This window comes from Cladophialophora immunda (genome assembly GCF_000835495.1).
Source record: "Cladophialophora immunda strain CBS 83496 unplaced genomic scaffold supercont1.1, whole genome shotgun sequence".
In the NCBI taxonomy this organism is placed as follows: Eukaryota; Fungi; Ascomycota; class Eurotiomycetes; order Chaetothyriales; family Herpotrichiellaceae; genus Cladophialophora; species Cladophialophora immunda.
In genome coordinates this window covers 7,071,903-7,089,717 of record NW_015622541.1, presented here as the reverse complement: position 1 = coordinate 7,089,717, position 17,815 = coordinate 7,071,903, and the positions used below count along the sequence as shown (strand labels likewise).

The 17,815-nt window shown below is 52.4% G+C and overlaps 5 protein-coding genes across 6 annotated transcripts; 3 read left to right on the top strand and 2 right to left on the bottom strand.

The window, feature by feature from the left end:
• Positions 1–80: 80 nt before the first annotated feature.
• On the top strand, positions 81–2,206 carry PV07_02066 (uncharacterized protein). The gene has a single exon (XM_016388656.1). The coding sequence runs from the start codon at positions 184–186 to the stop codon at positions 1,615–1,617; it is 1,434 nt and encodes a 477-aa protein (XP_016255584.1). The 5' UTR covers positions 81–183; the 3' UTR covers positions 1,618–2,206.
• A 787-nt stretch (positions 2,207–2,993) lies between these two features.
• Positions 2,994–9,084, top strand: PV07_02064 (uncharacterized protein). The gene is made up of 3 exons (XM_016388654.1): positions 2,994–3,182; positions 3,249–4,303; positions 4,350–9,084. The coding sequence occupies exons 1-3, from the start codon at positions 3,117–3,119 to the stop codon at positions 5,413–5,415; spliced, it is 2,187 nt and encodes a 728-aa protein (XP_016255582.1). The 5' UTR covers positions 2,994–3,116; the 3' UTR covers positions 5,416–9,084.
• Positions 5,337–6,605, bottom strand: PV07_02065 (uncharacterized protein). Its single transcript, XM_016388655.1, has one exon. It carries the CDS (start codon positions 6,567–6,569, stop codon positions 5,577–5,579), a length of 993 nt encoding a protein of 330 aa, XP_016255583.1. The 5' UTR covers positions 6,570–6,605; the 3' UTR covers positions 5,337–5,576.
• Positions 9,039–12,311, bottom strand: PV07_02063 (the record flags this gene model as incomplete). Of its 2 annotated transcripts, XM_016388652.1 has the most annotated exons (3): positions 11,818–12,311; positions 11,478–11,728; positions 9,039–11,300 (listed from the first exon to the last, which is right to left on the bottom strand). In XM_016388652.1, exons 1-3 carry the CDS (start codon positions 12,214–12,216, stop codon positions 9,116–9,118), a joined length of 2,835 nt encoding a protein of 944 aa, XP_016255580.1. In that variant the 5' UTR covers positions 12,217–12,311. The 2 variants fall into 2 exon arrangements, with proteins under 2 accessions (XP_016255580.1, XP_016255581.1); XM_016388653.1 differs by having other exon boundaries at positions 9,116–11,728.
• On the top strand, positions 12,278–16,040 carry PV07_02062 (uncharacterized protein). Its single transcript, XM_016388651.1, has 6 exons — positions 12,278–13,237; positions 13,288–13,710; positions 13,758–14,339; positions 14,387–14,498; positions 14,619–14,879; positions 14,976–16,040. Exons 1-6 carry the CDS (start codon positions 12,742–12,744, stop codon positions 15,973–15,975), a joined length of 2,874 nt encoding a protein of 957 aa, XP_016255579.1. The 5' UTR covers positions 12,278–12,741; the 3' UTR covers positions 15,976–16,040.
• The last annotated feature ends 1,775 nt before the right edge of the window (positions 16,041–17,815 follow it).

Genomic DNA, 17,815 nt, shown 5'->3' with positions numbered 1-17,815 from the left:
CAACTGAAACCTCCCCAGACGCGATCGACGCAGAGCTCGAGAGCTCCCTTGCCGATCAATGCTGGTGCCTGGCAGAGCTATATACCCCCAGTTATTCCATCTATATTCCAAACCTTACCACCACTACTTGCAGACTTCGTTCAATCAAGGATCCATCCCAACAGCTGGGAGTGAACAAGAACAATGGATTTCCACAATGCTCAGGAAGCCGCGGAATCGGTGTCTGGCGCCTTTTTCCGCAACGCCACAGCGTCCCGCGTTGACACGGATGCGGTCATCTTCGACACCATCTCCAACGCCCACCCTGGCGTTCCCATCACCATCGTCCCCGAATTCAATTGTAATTTGAAAGCCTATGCCGGAGCGGGCCAGGCCTCCATCGAGGTCCTCGAACAAAGCAAGATCGACCCCAAAATCTGGCCGGACTCGCTCAGATGGACCTTCTTCGTCCCGCCGAGCCGGCGCATGGAAGGCGGTGATGGGATCGTCGCCGACCAGGTGTTTTTCGAAAGCTACATTTACAAGTGGGAGAATCTGACGTTCCTCGTGTACTTTGCCGATGGCAGAGACGGCCTTCTGTCGTACCCGCAAGTTCGGAACCAGTATATCCTGGGCGACAAAGCGGCAGCGCGAACCTTGGTGGCCACCATTGGACGGTGGGAATCTGTCTTGCATGATGAAGTTTGGGTCTTCAACAAGGGATACTGGCAGAAGGATCCGCTGCTCTACCGCAGCATCATGAAGTCTCGCTGGGAGGATGTGATCCTCGACAAGGAATTCAAGAAGGATCTCGTCGACACTGTGCAGCGGTTCTTCGATTCAAGGGAACAGTACAACCGTCTTCGTGTCCCCTGGAAACGGGGTGTGATCTTCTACGGGCCCCCCGGGAACGGCAAGACCATTTCAATCAAGGCCACCATGCACACATTGTACAGTCGAAGCCCGCCTGTACCGACGCTCTACGTGAAGTCGCTGGTCAGTTTCGTCCCGCCCGAATTCAGCATCGACACGATCTTCCAAAAGGCCCGACAGGAGGCGCCCTGCTACCTGGTCTTCGAAGACCTCGACAGCCTCGTCACCGACCAAGTGCGAAGCTTCTTCCTCAACGCCGTGGACGGCCTCTCTGAGAACGACGGCATCTTCATGATCGGCAGCACGAACCATCTCGACAGGCTGGATCCCGGCATCGCCAAGCGCCCGTCCAGGTTCGACAGGAAGTACTTGTTCGACAACCCGACTTTCTCGCAGCGCGTCAAGTATTGCCAGTATTGGCAGAAGAAGCTGGGCGACAACGAAGAGATCGAGTTTCCCGACGAGATATGTACGGCGGCCGCCAAGATCACCGACGGCTTTTCTTTTGCGTATATTCAGGAAGCCTTTGTGACCGCACTCTTGGAGATTGCGAGGGAAAAGGATAGTGAGCTTGTAGGAGAAGCACCGGCGAGGGATGATAAGCTGGAAGACCTGCGAGAGCAGTGGGATTTGCTGGAGATCGAAGCAGAGGGATCGAAGAAAGAAAAGGACCTGGATGACTATATCCTGTGGAGAAAGTTGAAGCAACAAATCGAGCTATTGAGGAAGCAGATTTCAAAGGAAAATCCTGCCAGTGTGCAGTGAAACCTGACAATCGCGTCTCTCATGGCGCTACCCCTGGTCAGCTTTCCTAGCAGGGGCTCGTGCCGGTGTCGATGGGTACTCTTGAAGAAGACCACGAGGCCTTTGCGCTATCTGCAGATTCATTTACTCTCTTCCAGAGCTTTGCAACGAGGCAAGGAGAAACTATGATCAAAAAGGTTGAAGCGGAGGCGCTGAATGCTTCTAGGCTTGCGATTTGAAAAATGGTTGTAAGGAATGCCGCCCTCGACCTGCTAGGATAAGAATATGTCCAAAAAAAGATGAGAAGAGGATATTGGCACGAAGGAAGAAAAAGTGCGCACTTGGGTGAGACGGGCGGGCTTGACATGCTTGTGCAGAGCGGGCAGACGTGACTGCTGAGAATACTCTTGGTTGGCGTTCGTATATTGGTCTGGTTCTATACAGAAGACCTGTTGATTCTCTCAGGTTATACTCAGTCCAAAGTTGTATGTGCAACATTACCAGCCGCAGAAGCCATCAAGGACACAAAAGCGCAATTTGCAGGCCTGGAAGGTAGGGTGGGACTAGATTGAGCGTGATAGTGTGAGCTGTCCGTTCCATTCATTGTAGGCAATGACCCTCGCTCCGTCCATGTATGGGTGCAGTCGGCTAAGATTGCATTGCTTCAGTCCAACATGCACAGTCGTCGCAGCGGTGCCATGTCCAACATGTTGGAGGACTGGACCAAGACGAAATATCGGCTCTTGAGCAACCTTTTGTCTCCGTCGCCACACATGTCTTGCCACAACTCTTGTGCAACTGCCTCTCTAGAGGCTTAACCTGATTGTCTTGTCCTAGCTCCTGGCCCGGCTTCATTTGGTGGAACAGGACAAGGTTCAGGTGCAACAGGTCTTCGCCGTGGTGAGGACAGGCTGACGAGGGCGCGGTGGGATAGGAAAGATTCCTCACTCAGGACTGATGCCATGAGACAAGCGCGAGGAGAGAAGAGACATCGGCCCTTGATCTGAAATTAGTTATCGAGGACTGCAATAGCAACACACGAGCAATGAGACAAAGGAATCGAAAGTTGCTATAGACAGTGCTCGGGGTGGACTGAGCCGATCATTGCTAAGGGGGTTTGTCTGGTCAGCCGTGGTTTTAGGCTCTGGTTCTGCAGTGGATGTCGCGTCCAAGACGCGATGGAATAAACGGCCATAGTCAGCAAGCACGTCTTAATGGCGTAGATGATGAGCACCTGCGCCAGATGAAATTGGGAAGTTGAAGATAGTGATGTGCATTTCGTGGAGAGATACTCTGCCGTGTCTACGGAGAATCATAACTCCCAAAGCTGCTGCGGGCTCAAACTTCTCAAAAATCGGGTCTTCCAATCACACCTCTGTGACCTTTGTTCAACAAAAAGCGCCGTGGCCCGTCCGACCGAAACATCACTCTCTGGTTCGTTCTTCGATAATATTCATAGTCTCGCATGATGTTGTCTGCTTCGCCGGCAACAATTCCTGCTGAGACGAGTGCGACACAAGATGGATGAAATGGCGCCGACTTCGAGAAAGTCCAAGACCACTTGTATGCAATGTCGCGCTCGGAAGGTAAGCGGAGAACGAACCGCTCTAAGCAGTGTGGGTTTTAGCCAGCGACTGGACTGATACGAACAGGTGCGTTGCGACGGGCGTCCCAACTGTTGTCGCAACTGCGAACGCTTGAGGTTTGACTGTTCATTTCAACCGAGAGACGCTGGTGTTTCGGGCGATTCGCCATCAGGCGACCAATCACTCGTTCAGCTGGAGCGACGACGCGGGATTCGCGCCTGCACAGAATGTCGTTCTCAAAAAATCCGATGTGGCGGGGAGTCTCCTGCGTGTTCCAACTGTCTTCGAAGGAATCGACCTTGTGTCTATCCCGCCCTCAAGCGGCCGCACCGGACGCCACAAACTTCTAGCTTACCATCACCTGCCGTGTCGCAGCGCCCTGAGAGTCAACTGCAATTCCCAGCCCAGTTGGAGCAGTCGGCTAACGAAGCCAGCCAAACCCCTCTGTCGAACGAAGGCGCTTTGCCAGACCGCCAGGAAATCATTTCTTTAATCGAGGCTTATTTCCAGCACATATACGCCCTGCCGTGGTATGCATTCTTGCACAAACGATCGGTGATGCAAAGATGCCATGAAGGGGCGATTGAAGACTGTTTGACATTTGCAATCTGTGCCGTAACCACTCAGCGTCTCAAGATTGAGCCGTACGCGCGGGAATTGAGTGCCCAATGGGCCCAGAAAGCCGAAGATTTCTTGTTGCAAAACTTGGAAAGTCCTTCCACCTCACGACTCCAGGCTCTCATCTTGATTGTGCGATACAGGGTGGAAGTCGGCCACTTCTCGAGGGCTTTTATGCTTGCTGCATTGGCTGGTCGGTCTGCCGTCGCCCTTCGGTTGAACTACGAACGCCCAGAACTGCGCTTCCTGGCTCAAGAAGTCCGTCGACGATTAATGTGGTCATGTTTCGCCCTCGATGGCAACTTCTCTGTGGGACTGCGAGAATTCGAAACGTGTCCGCCAGAGAATGTCTTCCTTCAACTTCCATGTCCAGAAACGGCATTTGAGCAGGATGCACCAGTGGAAACAGCCCCATTGAGGGCGACCTCTTTCGACAGGCCCGAGCGCATTGGCACGTATGCTGCATGTATAAGACTTGCAGCCATAAGAACAGACATCATGAGGTATGCCGTAAGCCGTGATTTCGCCGTTCTACGCTGACTGATCCAGACTGACGCGCCGGCTTGCATCCTCGGTGGTCCCACCTGGGGAGCTCATGCATACAGTGCGGCGATTTGAAGATGAGTTGCAGCACCTATACCGAAGCCTTGCCGACTCTGATCGATACAACCCCAAAATATTCTCATACTGTGAAAGACCGGCTAGAATCCTCATGGTGCACGAATGCTGGCACCAAGCATATACTGACCTGTACCGAATTTTTTTGACAGGGTACCGCGAGGCCGCTCCTCCCTCGGCCATGGAAGGCATCAATCGTGAAGACATCCTTCGACGGCGTACTCTGTGTTTGAACCACGCTCTGTCAATCGTCCAGATCTTTGCAGCTTTCTCAGAGCAATGTAAGGTTTTGACAATTGACTTTGACACTGCAATATGCGCATACCATAGCGCTCGGATCATCCTCTTTAGCGCTCAAACAGATGTCGTCACCCAAAGTCTGAGTATGCCTGCCGCTCTGGAAAAGGCTCGTTTTTGTCAGTCTATCATGAACAGGTTCTTCCGTACCTCTCCTGTAGTCGAGCCAATGAAGAGGGAACTCGAGATGCTCATCGCTCGCCATTCGTCGCAGAACACCAACGCCGGTATACAACTACCTCAGCCCGAAGAAGTATTGGAGGACCATTTATCCAGACTTGCAGATGAAGCGAGGACCAGACAGCGCCTGGCAATTCATAGTCTGATAGGCCGAGCAGATTTTGTTGACGACAGCAATGAAGTGACCAGTCCTGCACCACCGCGAGACCATAATTCCAACGGCAATTCGACCGGCTCCTTGAGACCGCAACGCCAACGCCAGCTAAGAAATACTATGAATGCCAAACCCAATCCTCAAATCCTCCGCTCTCAGAGTGTCCCTGGAGCAACCCAAGCGGCACAGTCTAAACAGCCTGATGGAATCATTGAAAGCGGAAGCAATGAGCCGACAAATTACGCCCAAGAAGATCAGAGCCAGTGGCTGGACGGCATGCGTCTCGCCTTTAATCCTTGGATGGGATGGCCCGAAACGTTAGAAACATATGGATTTTCTCAGGATCTTGACGATGAATACTTCTAGCCAATATTTTCTTCGATCTAATTTCACCACAGTCGACACCAGCTTGCTTCTTATACCCACAAAATCAACCAGCGCCTTCGCTAACAATAACGTCAACATGTTACTCTTGTAACGCCGCCAGCTCAAAGCCAAGTCACGGCAACTTGACGTATGTATGACCCTCATACGATACCTATGGGCTTCGGCGCCTTTTCTGCTTTGTTGAGTAAGAACATGAGGGTCACTATGAGTTTCCCAACTGCTGAAAACAAGACCGAGGTTGCCGGGCCTATGCCGCGATATATGCCTGCGCCAAAGAAGGCTCCGGCCACAAGGGCAGCAAGAAAGCTCGCTCGACGATTCCGAGGGCGATTCTTTGCCGCAAACAAACGAGGGTCGATTAGCAGATCAACCCATGCCGCTGTCGCCATTGCCGTGCTGATTTCAGTTATTGCCAACGCTCTCGATAGGACGACCTGACTGCCGGCGGCAAAGGCCAGCAAGCCGATGACCACCATGGTTTTTGTGCCTTCCAGCTCAATGCCATAGGCGTATTGAATCGCAGCCGCTATGAAGACGAGTATGGTCTGGATCAAGTTGCAAAATACGATCCAAAGACGAGATCGCGGCCCAATAATGTGACCCAGTTGACCTGTTATCCATCCTGCGGCGAGGAAGAAACCCAGGGCGACCCCGATGTTTTCCGTCTTGAATAACTTGCCAGTCAGATCTGGGAGGAGGATTGCCATTGCGAGCATGACCGTGTTGCCCGTCTGGTTCGAGGCGAAGCAATGGTAGTCTGGGAAGGTCGTTGCGTCTTGCATTCCCGTACAGAAGGTGAGGATTAGGAGTTCGGTCTCGGCGAGAAGGTTGACTTCGACATGGCCTATCAAATGTTGTTTCAGCCGTGTCGCAACTGTTGTTCGTTGCGGTTCCTTGACTGCGAGGTCGACCTGTGCTGGATGGTCCTGCTCTTTCGATTCACTCGAGACGCTGCTATCATCATTGATGGGAGCCATCACTGAAATGAAGCGAGCAAAACAGGTGGCTTGAGAAGAGATCAACGACTTGAGAAACGGGTCCTGAAATGGCTTGCCAGTGGAAGAAGAAAGAATTGTGTCTCTCGAAAGCAGACAAAGAATCCGCCAGTATTTGTGGAAACGACACACCGGCATTCCAAGCGCTCGGAATATGACTTTGCTGGGCTCGCCCCTCCCTGCGCGGCCATGGTCCCATCATCCTGCAAGGCTTCGGGTGTCCTCTCACCTTCGAAATGTCCTAGCCGACAGTCCGAAGGGATATCTGACAAGGATACGGTCATTTACAGCACCATTACAACAAGAGCCATCCGTCAATACCAGAGCCTTGCGCTCTAGGCGAATCACATCGAGGGCCGACTACCGCTCCGAAATGCGACTTTGCCACCCGATACTTCGATTGTCGGGCTGCACAGTCGTTGGCATCCCGCCTAGAGCCCGTCCGACTGCCGAGCGATACACCGACTACCGTAGCATAACTTGCAACTGACCTCATCCTATGAACTGTGGTTCGACTCTCTCCTGGCCTCGAGGATCGGATCGCCGGATGGCTGAGCACTCGCAAGACTTCGATTGCTCGATAGCCGTGCCTTGGCATTCAGTCCAGAGAAGAGTAAATTTTGGTCTCAAATCAACAAGAGTTCACGGTCGCAGTCTCGATCCCAATGAGGGATAACAAATGCAGTCATCGACAATGGCAAGATATCCCAAGCGAGGGTGTTTTCGCAAGCCGATGTGATTGATGCAAAGACGACAATCGAAACCGGGTTGAGGCATTGACTGCCTATTCCAGGGGGTGGTGCGACTCGGTCTACTGGGCGGCCCATTGCTAAAAGAAAGTTGGTCGACTCACTCACTGGCTCCACGTACAGTGATTGTTTGTCTCAACTTAATGTATGGCTCGGATTTGTCTCCGCCTTCCGTGGTACAGAGCATCAACTTGCATGCCAGGGAATCAATCACCAATCTCAATGCAGAGCAAGGGATAATGGCTGCAAGGAGCAATCGCTTGCGTAACCGCAACCCCATATCTGCACTATCGAGCAGAACAGGGGCGACCTAGAAGTCAGAGAACGGCATAAAGCCGATATAGAGCGACACGACCCTCTTACCATTGTCCTGCCGGGACAGACTAGCAACCCACAGTTGCTGCCCCATTCCTACAAGAAGGTTTGAATAGTACTTCAGCCGATCTTCTTGGACAACCAAGATCAAGGATGCGGTTGCGTGGCGAGCTACTTGAAAAGCGTCGAGACAAAATATCTCAACCAGACCAAATCCTTATGGACTGCAACCTTCAGGGCGCCGGTCACCCCCGCAGAATAACGAACTGCAAAAAGGAGTTGGGTGTCGATGATTTCTTGCGACCATAGAAGTCTCCTTGCATTCATTTTTTGATTTTCGCAAGATGGTCACAGGACCAGAAGCTGATGGCTCAGTGAACGCATATGGGACCTTTTGTCTAAAAAAGATGGTGAAACGCGCACCGCCGAGTCTGCCTGAACTCCACAGCGTCCGGTCTGCTTCCTGCTTAATGGAGTACCGAAGGAGCAGAGCCCCAGAGAGCAAAAGATTTTCCTTCTAAGCAGAGACTTCGGCAGTCGGGGTCTCTATCGGCAGTCGCAGTGACCGGCTACACGGATTACAGTGGACACAAACTTAGTCGCCGTTGAAAATCGAGAAAATTACGATGTACCCGCCCCAGGCCTGAGAAAGACTGAGTAAGTCGACGTGGGCTTCCATCCATGGCAAAGGCTGCCTGTAAAGGGGGGCTTTCCTCCCAGATATGGTACCAGTCGACCATCGCCTTCGTCATTCCCCGAGTGTCGCCGTGAGAGTTTGCCACACCATCAACCAGCCTCGACTCAACACTCCATTGTTCTGACTTTGTAATGACAAGTGGAAACCTGGAGCGAGCGGGACCGGAGGCACTTTGGTTACCAAGTCATGTTGGGGGACCAGACCAACGAATGTGGGCGACTCTTGTCGAATCAACAGGTTGCTTCTGCTGGGCATCGATCAAGTCGCGTGAGCATATCGGCAAGCCGTCCACTGGGGTGTTTGCTCTGAGAGAAATCTTTTACCCGTCTGTTTGAGAATCTTGCCTCCACACTCGGGAGTCGCTTTCATCGAATGTGTTCTGGTGGCCATGCCTGCTGCCAGTGAGCGGCATCCTTCTGTTCCTATCTTTGCATCGAGTTTTTACTCGTTTTCACCCAGCACATGTTTCTTTCCATGATACTTATCTTTTAAGGGGGGGGATGTTCTTGAAAACGAAGGCAGTTTACCCGTTTTGCACAAATGAACTTGGAGCCGGGCAGAGGATGTTGTACAAAGCCTCGAAAGAAGAGGGCCGTGGCTCCCAACGAAGGAAAAGGAGAGATAACAGGCTCTACATTACCAGTATCCCAATCTGGCAGTTTTTGCGGCTGGGGATTTGAGTTCCCAGTATTCCCTTCTTCGTGTACAGATTCGACGCTCGCCAGCCTGGAGGGAGTAACGTGGATGTATAGTGGAATGTCCAGTGTACATATTGTGGGAGTTGGAATATCGAGACAAGAGAGGGATGGATGATGAGTACATAACAGACATTGATTCTTCCTACATGATCATTACTTTCGGGTAGTCATTCAGCTATATGTCTTTCATTCTATTATCTTCTGCTGCCGGCGCACGTCCGAGGCTCAATTGAACGCGGGATACTCGGGCTTGATGTACGTGTCAGCCAGCTCCATGTCCTTGCTGGTCATCTTGGCGATGCCCTGCTTGCGCCGCTGCAGCTGCCGGATGTCCTCTTCGACCGAGTTCTCGACGACGTAGCGCGTGACCAGCACGGCCTTTTGCTGGCCGATGCGGATGGTGCGCCCGATGGCCTGGGCCTCGACGCTGGGGTTCCACTGCGGCTCGACGAGGAAAACGCGGTTGGCGGCGATGATGCTCAGGCCGAACGCGCCCACGCCCGTGGTCATGATCAGCACGGGGACGAGCGGGTCGGCCTCGAACCGCGCGAGCACGTCCTGACGGTGCTCGACCGAGTGCTCGCCGTCGATGCGCTCGAACGTGACCCCGCACACTTTCAGGTGCTGGCCGATCAGGTCCAGCGTCGTCGTCCAGCACGAGAAGACGATGCTCTTGTCGCCCACAGCGGCGGCGCCCCGCAGGTCCTTGGCCAGGGCGACCATTTTCGACGAGTAGCCTTCGGAGCGCAGGTCGCCTTGGTGCAGACGGGACTGGGGGATCCCTATTTCCGTGGGACGTTGGTATTTGAGGGGTCGGAGCGTCGCTTCGCACACCGGGCAGCTGTCGCCTGTACCTTCCTTGCACTCGGAGCACAGGATATGTGCGCACTTGTCGGACAGGCCGGAGGGTCGGTTCGTGAGGACAGCGTGCACGGTCTGTTCGCAAGCCGAACACTTGACCTCGCCGTCGGTGCCGGCAGAGTTGAGCGCATCTTCTCGAGCGTCACGAGTGTTCCTGCTTTTGGCCCAGTGGAACTGATGTTGGAAGGTCCCATGGTTGCAGAGGAGGCGTAGTTGCAGCTGGGCTTGGAACATGCTGAATCTGCTCCGGCTCTCGGATGCGCCTACAAGATGCGGCAATGCCCGTTTCATGTCCTCCTTTGTCTTTTCGTACTGCGCCCGCTCTTCGGGTGACAACTGGATCGTGTTTATCGTTTCCACCGGGAGAGCCAGATTGAGATGGTCCTTCGTGCGTCGGATACCGATTGAGTCGAACAGTTGGACAAGATTCCGCTGCCCCTCCCGGCGTCGGATCCCCCCATCGCCAAACGGGGCCGTGATATGTTTGCGAAAGACGCCCAGTCTGTCAAATGGGTATATCTTGATGAAAGCGAACAGTGAGCCGATATCGTCCAGAGTATTCTGGATAGGCGTTCCGGTCAGGCACCAGCGGAACTTTGCGTCAAGTTCGGCCACTCCTTTGTGGAGAAAGGTGGAATGCCTGCGTACGAAGTGTGCCTCGTCCAGAACAATGCGATACCAAGCGACCCCGGTGGCAGGATTCGATCTGTGCTTGTCTGCCACGATTGTATGGTAGGTTGTCAGGACGATGTCATTATCAGCTATGACTCTGGGGTCGTTGGTTCTTGTCCTGCCGTGATATTTCAAGATCTTCAATTCTATACCGACACGATTCCGGATCTCCTTTTCCCAAGTAGGTAGTAACAGCGGGGATGAGACAACGACCAATGTCGCCCTGGAAGGTCTTTTGGTCGGGAGGATTTCTTCGACAACGTGCACATCCGGGCGTTCGGACCACCTTGTTGCCTCATCCAGTGTTCGGACGATCACAGCCAACATCGAGTAGGTCTTCCCCATGCCCATCTCGTCGGCCAAAATGCCGCCGCCGGCTTCTGCTGGCAACGTCCGAGATTTTGTCCCTGTGATTTTGTGGCGATACCAGAGCTCCGATTCCACGGTAGTGGCCTGCCAAAGTTGAAACTGTTCTGGAACAGGGCCTGTCTCCCGTTGTATCATGAAATCCAGGGCCTTCTCCTGGTGCTGAAGAAGTGGGGTGCGAAGACGAGCATCACCAGCCAACCCTTTGAGATGCGAATCACGCGTGAGCATTGAGTACATCTGGTCAACGGAATCCTTAAACCCCCAGGTTCTCGTGGTCTGCTCAAGCTGATCAGGTATCTCCCACTGGCTCTGCTGCTGAGCCGTGGCCAACTTCAGAACATGCGGATTGTCGTACGTCGAATTTGGGCTCACCCAATCAGGCCGTTGTAGCCATATTTTCTTGACAGAGAAGTCGTGGCCAATAGAGCTTTGTGACTCTTCAGTCCCATAGACGTTGATGTTGAAGTATGCAAATGCCTCCCTCGCTCTTGTAGCCTGCCCAATATCACTGAATGAGTCAGTCCTGGATCGTACATTTGCTGCAAAGTGCTCCAGTAAAAGGAGGGACAGCCACGTCGATATCATGGACGAATGAGAATTAGAGTCGGCAAGGCAATAAAGCCGTTGTCACTCATTATCCGTAGCTTGAGGCTGCATTCTTCGTGGGCACCAGCCAGAGACTTACTCGAATATCGTCCTTCGGCGGATCAGGGCTTCAAGACGGACCTTTTGGGCTTTGACGTGCTCCAGCAATGATTCGGTCAGGTGGAGGTTGAGAGTTGCAATCCTCATGCCATCTGGAATGCAGACGCAAAGCTCGTCGTCAGCGCAAATGATGTCCAGGATAAAGTGTGTGAGAGCGCGAGGCACATTTTCCCTTAGACATCTCGACACCTCTGACATGGTCCCTTGAAGCCTAGCTTTTGCGCGGTAAATCTGCATGGGAAATATCAGCCCAGCACTTTCAGAGCGAATTCTCTTTGGGCTTTAGAGAGGGGGCGTCTGCTGAGCAGGTAGTCACTGACCATGCCATAGCAACGGTTGAAGTCATTTTGCGGCTGACCGACCGTGTCTTCCAGGTCTAAGCGTAGATCATCTCCGTCCCCAAAAGAAGCCATCCCCCAGTCTTTTGCGAACCAGGATTCGATGTCGTCCTGCACATTGTGGATGTCGGGAAACAAGAGGTGTGTTTGAGGGTCTCCTTCTTCCACATTGCCAATGGCAGACTCGCAGTTTGGATCTCCGATCAACTCGTTCCAGACATGGTTCCAATCACGACCACCGACATCCAGTTGTAGCTCCGAGCCGTCATCGAAGCTCTGCGACTGCTGTGAGGAATACGGCTGAGACGAGAAGGTGTCGTCGCAGTCGTCGTGATATTCGAAGTAATCGAGGCAGTCTGCCGTTCGTTTGGATGATGTCATTCTGCCGGGGCGCCTGGGCCGAGCTCTCTCCTGAGCACAACAACACTTCTCGCATCAACGGCTGTGAGGGCTGCTGCATTCGCTTTAACACATCTATGCACCGAGAAAATCAGCCATATCAGCCTCGAGAACCCCCAGGGTGGTGATGAGGTTGCACAGTATGCGGCCATGGTGTTGGCGCACTCAGCCCCACCGTGGACGCCTTCTCCTGCATGGCAGTCTGCCTTCCGGCGCCTGCGCCTGCGCCTCGCTCAATGTCGACCCTCAGCCTGATCGTGGTTCAGCTCAACATGATCCTTACAACTATGGATTATCTCTCCTAGATCGATCAAATACTGCAAATGCTTGTGCTCGAGGCAGCAATCCGTACATGCCATCCTTTGCCGAATCCTTGACTTCCCTCGACATCCTGCGCTTTGGTTTGGACGGATTAGGGGCCCTGATCAGGGAACGGCCAGGAAGCCGTGAAAATACAATCGATCTGGTCAATATCTTTATTTCCCATACCCTCCTTCTTGGTGCACAATGGCTGCTGCTACGCCCGGCACTTCAGCTGCATCTCATCTTTTCCAAGCCGAGCTGACGAAGTTCAAAAATCGTCTAAACGAGGAGCAGTTGCGAAGCTTCAAGTGTACATCCCTAAATGACGTTAAGGATGCCATAAATGAGATCCAGAAACGTCAGGAAGCAAAGCGGGAACTACGCAACTTGACTCGCATTCGGGGCTTCTTGGACGCGATGAAACAGTTTGGCAATATCATCGAAGTCTTCACCAATACTAGTGATTTCGTCGCTTTTGTCTGGGGCCCCCTAAAGTTCATCCTTCAGGTATCCAGCGCGTGGGCAAATTCTCTCGATAAGATTTTGGAGGCATACGAGCAAATTGGTGAAGCGTTACCTCTGCTCGAGCAATATCTGTCACTTTTCCAGCAGCATCCTGAGATGCAGAGGGTGCTTGCCATGATGTACAAGGACATTCTTGAATTTCATCAGCCCGCACTTCGCTTTCTCAATCGTTCGGGTGAGTAATAGCGCACTATCCCAGTTTGTCCCCCCACTGACTTTTTCGAGGCTGGCGACAGCTTTTTCCATCCGCATGGGGTGACTTCAAGACAAAGTTTGACGGGATCCTTCGCAACCTTGATCGGCACCGACGATTGATTGAATCACAGTTCAACCTGCTCCAGGCGCGCCAGCACGAAGCACATCACACAGATTTACTTAATGAAATTCAGAATCTAGAGCAGCAAGTGCGAAAGGCAGGAGATTCGCTTAAGAGCAGGGAAGAAAGTCGTCAGGCCGAGCGGCTGTCCGGGATACGCGACTGGATCGCGGGGAACAATACTAGCGACTCCCACGAATTGGCTTTGAGAGACCGTGAAGACTATGCTCAGACGGGACTCTGGATCACACAGAATGAAAAGGTCTCTAGCTGGCTCACAGACGACCTCCCCCGGTCTTCAATTCTGTGGATGCATGGCATTCCAGGTTCAGGTGAGGCAGTCACCGCTCCCCGGTAGACGTCAACTGAATTGGCTCAGGGAAAACCATCCTGGCATCGATCATTATCGAAGCTTGCCTAAAGCAGCAGCAAAGCAAAACAGCCTACTTTTATTGCAGACATGATGACATTGGTACCACCAATTGTGTTTCAATCTTGAAAGGTCTTCTTGCTCAACAGATATATTGGTATCCGGTTCTTGTCCCTTACTTTAATGAACAGCGGCTTCAGAGAGGCGAAGCTGTCCTGACATTCGATAAGACCGCAAAGAATCTGTTCGAGACCGTTTGCGAAGAGGGCGAGCGCCAGTACATCGTTCTCGATGGTTTGGATGAATGCCGGCCCGAGGAACGAAAGTCGATATTGTCGTTTCTTACGTCCTTAGTCACCCGAATTGACGGCAGGAACCCCTCAAAGCTACGCGTCCTCATTGTCAGTCAGGAGGAGCCTGATATAAGGAGATGGTTATCATCGGCGGAAGAGTTTGCACTCAAACGCGAAGACAACAGCCAGGACATACGAACATTTGTGCAAGCACGTATAGCCAAAATTCAGGAAAAGTTTACACTCAGTGTCGAGGCATCAAACCTATTAGCGGAGCATACATCCCGCAATGCAGCAGGTAGGGATCTTCTCCTGCTGATGGGACTGACCTGCTGAGTTCGAAAGGCCAATTTCTATTCGCCAAACTGGTGCTAGAACACCTTCTTTCTCAAGTCAACCTCAGACAATTTAAGCGTGAAGTTGAAGCGGAGCATTTTCCGAAGAAGTTGGAAGAAGCGTGGGTATCAACCATTCCGATGCTTTGTGGTTCGTAGAAGGATGCTGTTCACCATTGGCAGCAGACATCTACATCCTTCAAAGGCGTTTTGTCTCTCTGCTGACTGTAGAATTTTGACAGGTACGATCGCATCATTGAACGCATCAAGCTGCGACTTCAGGACCACGAGTGGGATTTTGTGCAACAATTTCTAGGGTGGATGACTTGCGCAGCTCGACCGCTCAAGTGGCACGAAATTCAAGGTGCGATGGCAATATCAGTCGACGAGCAGGAAGTAGATTTCCAGGAAGGTCGCATCCGAGAGACAGCCCAGGACCTGTGCGGGCCATTGGTCACTGTACATAGGGACCGCGTAATTCTCGTGCATAGCACCGCCAAGAGGTACGTTTAGCAGGATTGGTATACTCGAGACTTCCTGGCATAACCTTTGTATTACCATTATATTCTATCTCGGTTTGATCTAATTCTGGTGGTTAGATTTATCACGGTGACGAAGCATGTCGACCTTCTGGCCGTGGAATCCAGATTTGCGAGCTTGTGTCTGGAATACCTCGCTTTCCCCCACTTTGACGGAGATGTCAAGGTGGAAAACGTACTCAACGGGTCCTATGCTTTTGCGGACTATGCAGTTGCTAAATGGATCTATCACTTCGACAAGATACTCGGTCAATTTGCCAGTCAAGTCGACGCGATGCAATCTGACACGTACGAAGCTGTGGTACAGGAGCTCTGTGAAGCAGTGGAGAACATGGTTCGGGAGTGTGCGGACGACCTTCGAGGCAGTCACGCTGAGGCCGAAGCGTCGCAACTGAAAGCCAGGCTGAAGCCCGAGGTCTGCCGCCTGCTTACGGATTTTGAAGGCGCCGAAGATGGATTTCAGTCATTGTGGCATCACGTCGAGCTGCATCGGACCAGAGACTTTGACAAACGCAACGAAATCAGTTTAGACAGGCTGAAAACTGCGATGGCCAGCATTCGGAAGTTGCTGGAGGAGCTCTCTACAGACAAAGGCTTGCAGGCGGAAGCCCATGAGCGGCTGAAGTCATACTACGGTTCCAAGTTTTTCCGATGCTCGAAAACCACTTGCTTCTACTTCCACGAAGGGTTTACCGATGGGAGAACGAGAGACAAGCATGTGGGCAGACACGATCGACCATATCAGTGCACGGCAGAAGATTGCGACGTGGCCGACATGGGATTCGGAACGAAGAAAGAACTCGAAAATCACATGCACAACTTCCATCTAGACGCCGAGATGAAAGCCCAGATCTTCAAGGAATTGAAGCCAGCGACACCCAGCCACGCAAAGTTTGGCTGCGGACAGTGTGGCAAGAGTTTTGTCCGCAAGGCTATATTGCGAGACCATGAACTGGCGCACAGCGGTCAAAAGCCGTTCCCGTGTGCAACGTGTGGCAAGGCTTTCACTAGGAAAAATGATTGCACGAGGCATGAGAAGATTCACCTGAACCGACGATGAGGTCAAGGAGAAGTTGTTTGGAGATAGGTAGTTACTCATTTTTGGGCAGTTAGGCTGAATTCGAGACTCTTCGCCATCACCATCTACTTGACTTGGACTGCTGCAGTGCTGCTGCACTGTAATTTTAGTCCCCCAGAGCCCTTGCCAACCTTTCTCTATTTCGGATGGGAGAAGTCGAAGTCGACGCCTGCTCACCCTCACTGCAATTTTAGTGTCTTCAAGTCCCTGCTGGTTAGTGAGGCTCTGCGTGTTGTTGTGAGCCTCCACGATCTGATTGGATCAACAGTACAGGGCCACTCGACGTTCGCAAAAAGGCAGCCACCAAGCACTGCACTTTTAATGTCCTCGAGTGTCCATCGACCAACGAGTAGGAAGATGAGCCAGGGCACCTTCATCAAACAGGTTTTCAGTGGGGTTTTGAAGGGTGCGCGGCCTCCTGCAGCGCCTCGTGCACTGCACTTTTAGTGTCCTCGGTCGGGCATGACGATGCTCTAGTCTCGTTACAATGCTCTGCACCTCCTCCTTGAAGGTGGACGTCCATGCACTTCGTGCCTTCAGATAGCTGAGGGCGGTGTGCTCTCTAGACAGGTTGAGGCAAGCGTTGAGAGATCTTCGTTCTTGGTCCCCACACCTGGTTTGTGGGAGCTCTAGGGACAACAAAAATGCAGCGGCAGATTGGACAGTGCCCAAGCCTCATTGGCAGCACTGCATTTTTAGTCTCGTCGACATGATGTTCAGAACTCGCCCGAAACCGGGCACCTTGCTCAGCCTGATCCCCAGGTCCTGCTTGTCTGCGAAGTAGCATTTCCGGAATGACTGTTCTCGTCTGCCAGCTGATGTCTACTAGTAGTTGGTAGAAAGAGTACGGAGTGCAGAGTGCGCTAACAGGTATAACTATCCGTTGCTAAGCACCTGTTGTCGGATGTCGGGAGAGGCCGTCTCTGCAAATGTTCCCCTTAGGGGCTATCCGTTCTTCGAGTGATACTCCTGCGGTGGGCTGAAGACTGCCCATCCTCAGGTATCAAGGCGCAAGCCCTGTCTGGGTAGGCAACTGACCCTGAGGTAGGCGCGCTACACCAGGCTACACGCTACGGAGCCTTGACGGCTGATGGAGACAGTATGTGAGTATCTTGGTACACTCACCAAATGGCCTTCTGGAAAGCCTTATCTATCAGCATACGTCTCTGACGACTCATAATAATGATTAGAGCAGAAGAGGGCAATGACGCCGCGAGAGTAGTTGGTGATCAATCGCAAACAGGACGATCAGGCTGAGGATCCAGGTGTGGGTACTTGGGGGTGGTGGTCAGAGGAGCGTGTGGGAACATCAGGTCAACAAGGCTAAAATTGCAGTGCAGGTTAGTGCACACTGACTGGCATGGAACACGAAGCGAGCCACGTATCCCTCGGCTCTTGACAGTTCGAGGACGCTAAAAATGCAGTGTCACCAGGTCGGCAGACTCAACTCTGCAACGTTCATTCTCCCGGACGAAGGATTTCCGAATATATTCCAGCCCTAGAAGGTCAGCATATGTCCTCGAAGTCACTCACCGGCTGTTTACTGTCCTCTCGAGTGACACCAAGAGCGCTGTGACGGGAATCTATTCGAGGCCTCACACTATATACAGATCTCGTCGAGCACTCAAAAGACACAAATAGCAATGCACTTGAGTTGAAGAGTCCCGAAAGCACGACCTCGACATCGATTCATCCTCTTCTCAATCTCCATATATATATGTGTGTGTGTGTGTGTGTGTGTGTGTGTGTGTGTGTGTGTGTGTGTGTGTGTGTGTGTGTGTGTGTGTGTGTGTGTGACTCCTGCGTGGTGTCTATGCAAGCC